Source organism: Petromyzon marinus, chromosome 62 (genome assembly GCF_048934315.1).
Source record: "Petromyzon marinus isolate PM22_M1 ecotype Great Lakes invasive population chromosome 62, UKy_Petmar_22M1.pri1.0, whole genome shotgun sequence".
In the NCBI taxonomy this organism is placed as follows: domain Eukaryota; kingdom Metazoa; phylum Chordata; class Hyperoartia; order Petromyzontiformes; family Petromyzontidae; genus Petromyzon; species Petromyzon marinus.
In genome coordinates this window covers 2257925-2268862 of record NC_133728.1, presented here as the reverse complement: position 1 = coordinate 2268862, position 10938 = coordinate 2257925, and the positions used below count along the sequence as shown (strand labels likewise).

The 10938-nt window shown below is 44.9% G+C and overlaps 1 protein-coding gene across 2 annotated transcripts in view; it reads left to right on the top strand.

The window, feature by feature from the left end:
- The first annotated feature begins 1478 nt into the window (after positions 1-1478).
- The window catches only part of LOC116955950 (nectin 1a-like), a 31815-nt gene continuing 22355 nt past the window's right edge, over positions 1479-10938 (top strand). Inside the window, exons 1-5 of one of the 2 annotated variants that reach the window (XM_076053654.1) lie at positions 1479-1904; positions 5104-5460; positions 8500-8799; positions 9472-9774; positions 10750-10867. In XM_076053654.1, the coding sequence (XP_075909769.1) occupies positions 1871-1904; positions 5104-5460; positions 8500-8799; positions 9472-9774; positions 10750-10867 (1112 nt within the window). In that variant the 5' untranslated portion in view covers positions 1479-1870. The remainder of the gene's footprint in view (positions 1905-5103; positions 5461-8499; positions 8800-9471; positions 9775-10749; positions 10868-10938) is intronic. The other variant, XM_076053653.1, reaches the window with a different exon arrangement.

Here is a 10938-nt window from a genome sequence, read left to right as displayed (position 1 = left end):
CTGCCATTAATTAAGCCATTGCAGGTGATAGAGGATGCGGGCTGTCCTTCCTGAGGGACACACGTGGCCACATTAACCATGCACCATGATCCATAATATATGTTTTTGATTGAGTTAGATCGCGTAAATATGAATGTCGTTAAACCCGCCACCACCCGACACAGCATGATTAATATAGTTTGTCACGTAAACAAAACGTGCCAATAAGTTATGAGTTCAGCACACCGGTGAGGAGAGGAAATCCACATTAACAATTCGAATATGACGTTTCACCGGTAATTATAACCAGCCTCATCAGGCGACAGCAAGAATTGTGTTGCGACCTTAAATGGAGGGGGTAAATGTGATGTCGCAACTTGTGAACCAATCAGGTGAGATAGAGACCGACCGAAATTCGGTTTCGGCGCCAAAAGTTGGCAAATGGCCTCTTTCGGCATTTTTTCGGTTTCGGCCGAAAGACAACTTTATAACATTCGGTCTGATTTCGGTTTCGGCCGAAACTGATATTGACTTTCGGTCGTCATTCGTCAACCGAAGATCTATTTTTAGAATATAACGCTAGTGCTACGTCTATCACGCTGCCTTTAATTTCCGTAAATTCCGTAATTAGTCTTGGCCAAAAAACTAGTTTTGCATAAAACCTCAACATTATCAAGATTAATTGAGTGCCCCAGTTGGCATGAGTGTTCTGCAACTGGCGACAGTTGTGTTTGGGAGTATATTTAATATTTGTTTGGTGTCCTTTTATTCTCATGCTTATCATTCGTCCCGTCTGACCAACATAGGATTTTTCACAGCATAAATTAATCTGGTACACACCTTCTGTTGTAAGCTTCAGTACCACATATTAGGTTTTGTATTTTTATGTACCGTGCTGAATCTCAATCGGATGTTCATTTTTTCCCACAAATATGGCGAGTTTATTAGCTACTCTCAAATTGAAGAGTATTTAAAAAAATATTGTTTGATCAATTTCAGCACTTGTGCTATTTTATTTCATTTTGGCATTCACTGCCATATTGATATGTGCATCATTACAACCATTAAATTGCAGCATTTCTTTAACATGTTTAATCTCACTCCTCAGAGTATCACCATCTGACACTTTCTTAGCCCGATATATGAGCATCTTTATGAGAGGATTTGCGCGTTATTTTACCATTTTGGTCATGCCCAAGCAGAATATCCAGGAATGGGAGAGTTTTATTCACCTCCACTTCCATGGTGAACTGGATGGATGGGTTTTGCGAGTTGAGATGATTTAGGAAATTTATTAAGTGTATCTGTAAGTGTATATTTAAATCGGGTCCATGATAAACTAAAGATCTACCGCTAAGTGGCACGACAGTTTTAGGCAAACTATTTGATAAACTTAGCCGGTTGTTTAAAAGTTAAACCCCTAAACATAAGACGGAAACAACTTAATACTTAAGTATGGATCATCTTTACAAGCATTATCATGCCTTTCTCCCACTACAGACGGACAGAGATATGGAATTTAACACGTTCAACCTTATTTGGAGATCGTAAAACAACGAGACAAATGACAGCTGAATCTCAAATAAAAGCCGCAACCCTGGTAGCGACAATTAATCAAATCGCTTAGTGTGCTTTACTGTACCGCCCATATGTTTCTGACCACCCCCACTAGCCCAGCGCATCTCTTGAACGATGTTTTCCGTGTCTCCCTGGTTAATGAGTGACGAGGGTTTATCAATTAAGGAGGCGCGTGGTTAATCACACAGTCCAAAGTCCACGGCGCTGCCATGAGTCCGAGTGAGCTCGGGTGGTGTGCGTCGTGAAAACCAGTCGACCTCCAGGCAGGCCGGATGAGTGGAAATTCAAGAACTTGGTGCTGCCCGTGTGAAATATGAAAGGGCCGTTTCGGCTATTGGTGCTTTACGGTAAGCCTGCTTTGATAAACTCACGACTCCATAGGATTTTCATTTTGCGTGGCTCTACAGTTTAGGCTCTCCAACAGATATCGGTGTTTTAGTGAACTTATTGTACCGGAGTAATGGGGCTTTTTTCAGTGCAGCTCCCGAACATTGGAACGATTTGCTTTAGCTAGTAAGGCAATCAGAGTCGTGAAATATGTTTGAATATATTTAAGTCTGTCTTGAAATCTCACCTCTTTCAACTCGTCTGTACTCTACCGCCGAGTCTTGGCTGTTTGCCCTGCACGTTTTGTTTATTTCCTACTTTCCATACACGGCTGTGGCGCGTTGGGATTTATGGATTAAATGCGCCAACACACCTGAAGATGACCGTTTGAGTTATGGTCGAAACGTCGTGAGAATTTTTTTATTGTTTTATATATATTTTATTATTTTGTTGTTTCTCTTCAACGTGACTTTACCGAAAAAACTAAGAATATGAATTACTGCAGTCACGAAAGCTTTAAATCAAAATTTTATTACTAAGCTGTTCTAAAATAGATCCCGACCCCAACTTCGTAACCTTCTTTACCGAGTTTTTATTTAAAAGCTAAATTCTGTTGTTCACATTTCATTGGCATTGAAGTGTCTATGTTATGACGTGTGTATCTGGTTAATCTATTGAAGGTGGATTGTTCCATCTCTGAACCGTGACAGATGGTGGTGGCTTGGGGAGGCGTTCATCCAGAAGTGGATTTATCATAGCTGATTACGTTAAGATTTCATTGAGTGACAATTAATAACTGTGATGGAGCTCTATAATCACAGTACAGTTCGTTCTCCTATAACGTGTGTTGTTTTCATAACGATAATTGGATATCACGCGATTAATGTATTCGGGAACACATTTTAATAACGCAGATGCGAATTGGATATCACCCGATTGAGTGAATGGAACTACGTCGCATGAGTAGGAATAAGTGGCCGTACGGCTCCCTGGGCATAACATCACACAAGGTGTGATGCTGTTGGATGCTTCTAGATACTACCCACGTGCCTCAGTCTTTGTTCAGCCTGTGTACGCATCTCACAAGTTATCGCGGACTGTGCTTTACCCCCTATATTATATATTATAGGGCGATTTTTCCATAACGGCGTGTTCTTCAGGAACGCAACTACTACCGCGTTATAGGAGAACACAGCTGTATTTAGATCACACAGAGATCACCCTGGGTGCTAACTCCAATCCCCCCCCTCCCCACCGTAGATTACGAGGTGGATAGTCGCTGTTTGTAAAGGATGTTGGTTTATGACCCAGCTGTACATATTCTTAAGTGTTGTCCACTAGTAATGTGCGGTGGGGCTCATCTCTTGGTTCTCTCGTAGCTGCCGCATGAAGCCAAAACTCCCATTAATTAGCATTTACCAAACATCCCAAAGCGGTGGTGGTGGCTATGCACGTGCAATCCAGCACTGTGGATGGGGCGAGGGTTGGTGGATCACAGAAATATTGTGATGTGAAACTCACTATCCATGGGTGTCGAGCCGACCTACCCTGGCTCAATAGAAATTAAATTAAACTACGAAACTATTTTACAGCACCAGGGCTCACTGAGCTATATAGCTCTTTTTTCAGCAGCGATCTGTATGTTGAACTTCTTGTATTTATGTTAAACTTCTTTCCCACCGTACGTGCTAATTGGATGTGCAGGGGAAGGACAACAAACTAAACAAAAAAGTAGTTATAAAATAAATTAGTTTTCAATTTAGATTTTAAAGTGCATCTATCCAGTGGCTTAATATTGGAAGAGCGTTCCAGATGGCCACAGAAGCGCATCTGAAAGCACGTGATGCAGTGCGCTTTCCGGGATAAGAGACAAGAGTACCATGTGTGTAAGAGTTCACATACAACCTGTCTCTCGATCCACTGCTGGATGAAGCTCTTCCTATGCCATGCGGGTCCTGATGGGTATTTGACCATACTTCACCACGCTGGTCAGTACGGGTTAGTGAAGGTCGGGGGAAAGTACAGGATAACAATGGATTTGCTGCACTGCCCTCGGCCAACCACTGCCTACAATACAAGATTGTTATGCATGGTAAAACTATAAACTTTTTCTTTGGTTCTTTCGGTAAAGTCACGTAGAATGAGAATAAAATAATAAATTAATAAAATAAAACGCAATAAAATTCTCACGACGTTTCGGCCACAACGCTCCAGCGCTGTCCTCCAGACAGTCTCGTCCCTTCACCTGATGAAGGCCACTTATGTTGTGGCCGAAACGTCGTGAGAATTGTATTGTGTTATTTTATTTTATTATTTTATTTTCATTCTACGTGACTTTACCGAAAGAACCAAAGAAGATGAATCCTTGCAGTCACGAAAGCTTTAAATCGAAATATAAACATTTTATTTTTCCAGGTAAGGCAACACTGACCTATGTAGCACTTTATCATAAGTGACCTGATCACAAATAAGAGCTCAATGAAGTGAGCTTATCACGTGGAAAGTTAACGCATTTTGCTAAATGTGGAGGAAAAAAAACGGAGGACCCGGAGGTGAAATCCACGTGCCCACGGTGACAACATGCAAACTCCAAATATACTGCAGGCGTCAGGATCGAACCCACCACCTCCTGTATATCAGGCAAGGTAGTCCACATCTCGCCATAGTGACGCCCACAATGGCGAGATGGTGATCACCCATCCAAGCACTTATCCAGGCTCTAACCTGCTTGGCTTTCATGATCTGATTGGGTCAGGCGCATGTCATATTATTTGCTCATCGGCGTATATGAGCCCATTGTACTGTTCTGCTGTCATACTAACAGTGCTATATAATATTGTGTTACTTTAAAAATTGCAATGCAGTCTGAAGGAAAGTTACATAAAGGTGCAAGTGTGCTCATGTCTAGGTAGAAAGGATGAGCAGATGCTACAAATTGTCAGTTCTGCACAATACAATGATACTATTTTGTTTTACCCACCTTCCAATCTTACACGTAGAATGAATGTGATGGTTTTACCACATGGGTATTGCATGGTATGCAATTTGAAATGTTTAACCATACAAAAAAAGATGTATACAGGTACTCACTGGGGGTTTGAAGACAAGAGTCTGATGGACCGGTCTCTCGTGGGGTCTTTAGACAACAGAATTACAGACTGATGTGTACTTACCAACCCTTTAAACATTGACTCCGCTTTCTCTGTTCTATCCCTGCAGGTCTGGTGATCGTGGGAACCTCTCAAGTGGAGGTGGATCGGTTTGTGAGTGGGAGCAAGGGGCAAGCGGTCACCCTGAGATGCGTTTACACGGGGTCACAGACTCCTGGGAGTATAATCTGGCAAAAAATAAACAGAGACAACTCCACAGTGAGAATCGCCGTTGCCCTTGCCACCGGTTACTACATTGACAATGACACCGACTTCTACGGGAGGCTCGACTTCACTAACTTCACCTCTGAACTGAGTGACGGATCCATCCATATTGAAGACCTGAATCTGAGGGACGAGGGAGATTTCAACTGCACCTTCGTCACTTTTCTTTCCTCTGTAGCAACAATCAGCCTCACTGTGAATGGTGAGGCGGGTTTTGTTTTTAAACCGTACGACACTACTCTTTGTTTTTTTCGGTTAAGTCACTTAGGTAAAATACAATAAAAACAACTAAATTAAATCACGATGTTTAGGAGGCAACACAAGCTTCCGTCTTCAGGTGGAACAGTCACAGCAGAATGTCTGTATCAAGTGAAGAGCTCTGAGACAACCGGGATTATATACAGGTTAAGGGTTGGGGGAGGAGCCAGAAAGGGACGTGGGTGGGGGGGAGGGCTGAGTTAAACCGCCTTTTGTTATGCTGCAGGGGATTCGGGGGGAGGGGTGGTGCACTGCACGTAAGTGGGTAAAATCCCCTTTTTATATGCTGCAGGGGGTTCGGGGGGAGGCGATGGCGCGCTGCACGAAAGCGAGTACAACTCCATTTTTGTTAGAAAGCAATGGAAATGGCTGTACAATTATAAGGCAGCTAAAGTTTGACATAAAACCCACTGAGAGCAATGGAAATGGCTGTACAATTATAAGGCAGCTAACGTTTGGCTTGGTTTATGACATCTTTCCAATGGTTGCTCAATTTGAAACCATCCTCTCGATTGAAGTTCTGTCTATGTTTGTATATCTGGATGGCTTCATGGACAAATCTTTGGTAATAACCGGGAGGTTTGCAGATAATTTTGGTATTAGAGAAAACAATGTCATGAGAACCCGCTGTGTTGAAACAATGATCAGCCACAGCCGAAGAATTCGTTCTGCCGTGTTTCAAATCTGATTTGTGCTCGCGGATTCGGTCAGAAATATGTCGTTTCGTCTCCCCGATATAGCAGTCACCGCAGGTACAACTCAATTTGTAAACACCGGGGTACTGGAAGTCAGGAATGACATCCTTTACGGGTGGGATGAGATCACGGATTTTGTGTACTGTATTGAACCGGACCTGGATCTTGTGTTTGTTTAGAATTTTGGAAATCTTTTTAGTAACGCCTGCATTGTATGGTAACGTGATGATTTTGATCGGAGTATCAGGTGGTTGTTTCTGTATAGTGGGAGAAACAGCTTGGCGGATGGTACGGTCAGAGTATCCGTTCATCTTGAGGGCCAGATGTACATGTTTTAATTCCCTGGACATTTGGTGTAGGCCAGAAATGCAATGAGCCCTATGGTATAATGTTTTGATGAGATAATTATTTTGAGCCGGGTGGTGGTGCGAATCAGGCTTCAAGTAGGAATCTGTGTGGGTGGACTTCCTGTAAATAGAATGTCCCAAAGAGCCATCAGGTCTCCTCTCAAACAGAACATCCAGGAATGGCAGCTTGCCATCTTTCTCCACTTCCATAGTGAAGTTGATGGATGGGTGTCTGGAATTAATGTGGTCTAGGAAATGGTTCAATGCTGGGAGGCCATGTGGCCAAATGACGAAAGTGTCATCCACATATCTCTTCCATAGGGAAGGGCGAAGGGTGGATGTCTGGATGGCGTCTGATTCAAATTTCTCCATGAAAACATTGGCTATCACTGGTGACAAGGGGGAGCCCATAGGGGTACCCTCATTTTGTTTGTAGAAGGTTCCATTCCAGGTAAAGTAAGTGTTGGTGAGGCAGTGCCTAACCAGCGCAGGTAAATCAGGGTTCAGTCCATGTTGGACCACATCTTCAATTATTGTTATGGTGTCAGGCACAGGGACCTTGGTGAACAGAGAGACTACATCAAAGCTGACGAGGATATCGTCAGGAGATAGTACCGTATCCTTGACCATAGAAACCAATTGGGTTGAGTTAAGTACTGCTGAGGTGGCCTTGCCAGTGAAAGGAAGCAGAGTATCCGATAAAAATGGGCTAGCTTGTAGGTAGGGGAGTTGATCGTGGACACAATGGGTCGTAGTGGGGTACCTTCTTTATGGATCTTGGGAAGACCATTGAATCTGGGAGGTCTTGCAGCCGTGGGTTTTAGGGAGGAAGGTTTTGTTGGTTTGATTAGGGAAGTCGAACTATTGATGATCTTGTTGGTTTTTATAATAAACAAACACAAGATCCAGGTCCGGTTCAATACAGTACACAAAATCCGTGATCTGATCCCATCCGTAAAGGATGTCATTCCTGACTTACAGTACCCCAGTGTTTACAAAATGAGTTGTACCTACAGTGACTGCTATATCGGGGAGACGAAACGACATATTTCTGACCGAATCCGGGAGCACAAAAACAGATTTGAAACACGGCAGAACGAATTCTTCGGCCGTGGCTGATCATTGTTTCAATACAGCGGGTTCTCATGACATTATTTTCTCCGATACCAAAGTACTATGCAAGCCTCCCGGTTATTACCAAAGATTTGTCCATGAAGCCATCCAGATATACAAACATAGACACAACTTCAACCGAGAGGATGGTTTTAAATTGAGCAACTTCTGGAAAGATGTCATCAACCAAGTCAAACCTTAGCTGGCTTATCATTATACAGCCACTTTCGTTTATACCAGTGGTTGTACTCGCTCTCGGGCAGCACGCCATCGCTGTCCCCCCATACCCCCTGCAGCGTAACAAAAGGTGGTTTTACGTGCTAGTGTACCACCGCCTCCCCCTGAACCCCCTACAGAACAACAAAAGGCGGCTTAACTTAGCCCCCCCCCTCCCCACCCACGTCCCTTCCTGACTCCTCCCCCCCCTTAACCTGTATATAAACGCGTGTGTCCCAGAGCTGTCCACTTGACACAGATGATTTTGCTGTGACTGTTCCACCTGAAGACGGAAGCTTGTGTTGCCTCCGAAACGTCGTGATTTAATTTATTTGTTTTCATTTATTTTATTTTTTATTTTGCTTATTTTAGTTTCATTTTTATTCCGATTCTGCACATATATGTCATCAAAATAGAATCGTTCCATGATGACGTACACATACATCGGAATGGGAAAGTGTCGTTTGTCCCTTGTTATGAGAGAACGGCCCACGGAAGCGGATAACAAAGCTACCTCTGATATCCCTTTCATTAACCTCTGCTCTACACAGTAGAGGTCAGCACTTAACTGCTATTTAACCATCTCTGTGTCTCTCTGTCTCTGTGCCCCAGCTCCCCCGAACGTCTCCATGGAGTTGAACCCATCCCAGTTAGTAGACGGCATGGGGCTGGTGAACGTGGCCACATGCGTCGCTCAGGAAGGAAAACCCGCAGCCTCCATCACCTGGAGTGGCCTCCATCAGGGCAGCTCAAATGAGACCATGAAGGAGGAGCCGGACAGTATGGTGACGGTGAGGAGCCGCTACTGGCTGGAGCCCACGTACGAGAGCCACGGGCAGACGCTCACCTGCAAAGTGGAGCACCCGGCCCTCCAGTCTCCAGTGGAGTACTCTACCACCCTCAACATCCACTGTGAGGAAGTGAACATGATAAAAAAGTCAGAAAGTCCGGTTGTCGCGATGTTTGAATGAGCTTGGATTGGTGGCCATCTCCATTGGCAGCCATGAGTCCATTTTAAATATTCCACGTTGTTAATATAGATTGAAAAATAATTACTTTAGAAATGCTTTTGTGTTTAGTTTGTTGTCCTTCCCTCGCACTTCCAATTATCACGGTTTGCTACATATGGTGCGAAAGACACTCAACTTACATGAATACATCGTGCAAGAGTAACAATACCCATTATTTACCCAGAAAAGTCTCTTTCATGCTTAGGCGTCTGTTTAGGGAGGGTCCTGTGCAGGGATGTTTGGCCATTTCCCAAAGTGAGTGTTTGTATTTGTGTGGGAGGAAGCCAGAGTACCTGGGGAATACCCAAACATACAAGAGGATAATGCTCAAAAGTTCCACACAGATAGATTCAGTAATCCATTTGTCCATCGGTCTTTCTGTACTATTGGGGCATGGCATCTCTGGCTAAGGTGATCCATAATATAGTTTTTAAGAATCAGTTTGTATCTCCCACAGTTATTGTGTCCCTTCTTAGAGATCAGGCTACTTTAAGTGACCTCTGCTCCACACATTAGAGAGCAGCACTTAACTGTTATTTAGCCATCTCTGTGTCTCTGTCTCTCTGTGCCCCAGTTCCCCCGAACGTCTCCCTGGAGTTGAACCCATCCCAGTTGGTCGAGGGCATGAGGCTGGTGACCGTGGCCACGTGCGTTGCTCGGGAAGGACATCCCGCAGCCTCCATCACCTGGAGTGGCCTCCATCAGGGCAGCTCGAGTGAGACCACAGAGACGGAGCTGGACGGCAAGGTGACGGTGAGGAGCGAGTACCGGATGGAGCCCACGCACGAGAGCCAGGGGCGGACGCTCACCTGCGGGGTGGAGCACCCGGCCCTGGAGCCACCTCTAGTAGAGCTCTCGACCACCCTCGACATCCATTGTGAGTGGTGGGCATTATAAATGAATGTCAGAAAGTCTGGTTGTCGCGTTTTGTTACTGGTAGGAACCTCCTGGTTCCACAAGCCCACAGGGAATAATTGTGTCCGTCTGTCCGTCGTGGATGCAAAAATTGGAGGGGTGGGGCTGGGTGGAGAGGGGAGGGTGGGGAGGGTCTGGGTGGGGAGGGTGTGGAGGGGCTGGGTGGGGAGGGTGGGGCTGGGTGGGGGGTGGGAGGGGTGGGGCTGGCTGGGGAGGGGCTGGTCACCCCGTGGTGCCCTTATAAAACGCAACGTTTAACCTACTCACTCCGGCTTGTGCCCGCCCTCACAGTCGGGCATATTTGCGAAACACACCACGCCGCCGTTGACCCTGTCCATTGACCAAGCAACCCAACGTTCCTACCAGCTCTCTCCGCAGGAATGTGTTTGAATGAGCTTAGATTGGTGGTCATCTCCATTAGCATCCCTGAGTCAATTCTAGACATTCCACATGCTCATTATAGATTGAAAAATAATTTATTTCGAATAGATGTTTGTGTTTAGTCTGTTGTCTTTTCCTCCGCATCTCAGATTAGCACGGTTGGCTTTGTACGGTGAGAAAGAAGTTCAACATACAGTACATACGTACATCATGCAAGAGTAACAATGACCATGATAATGTTGGAGAATGACACTGTGATGAGTGCGCTGCACCATGACTGCCCCCTGCCCTCAGATCTTTGGGACGTGAGGTGTTTGCTGAAGAAAAAAACGCGGATACATTGGAGTAATGATGTAACGCCCTGTGGCAGTGGATAACCCCCTGGCTACGTTTTTGTGAAATCTACAGTTGCCTCTGATAAGAGTTCATCAAAATTAGTTTATTTTTTGTCCTGAAAATCCCTCAATTGATTTTTCGCCACTTTTATAACCGAAGTTTGCTCGTGAATGCGACCAGGGCAACGTGTATGGACTCGTGCATGTGCCTCCATTCGCAGACAAACCAAATGTGAGTATCGCTGGCTATGATGGCGATTGGTACGTGGATAAGGAAGCAGCCTCGTTGACTTGTGAAGTGGACGCGAACCCTAACATCATGCACTACCTGTGGGACAGGTAAGGGACCGCAAGAAACTGTCCATACAGCTACCTCTTGTTTTATGGCGTGTAACTCAAAATCGGTTGGA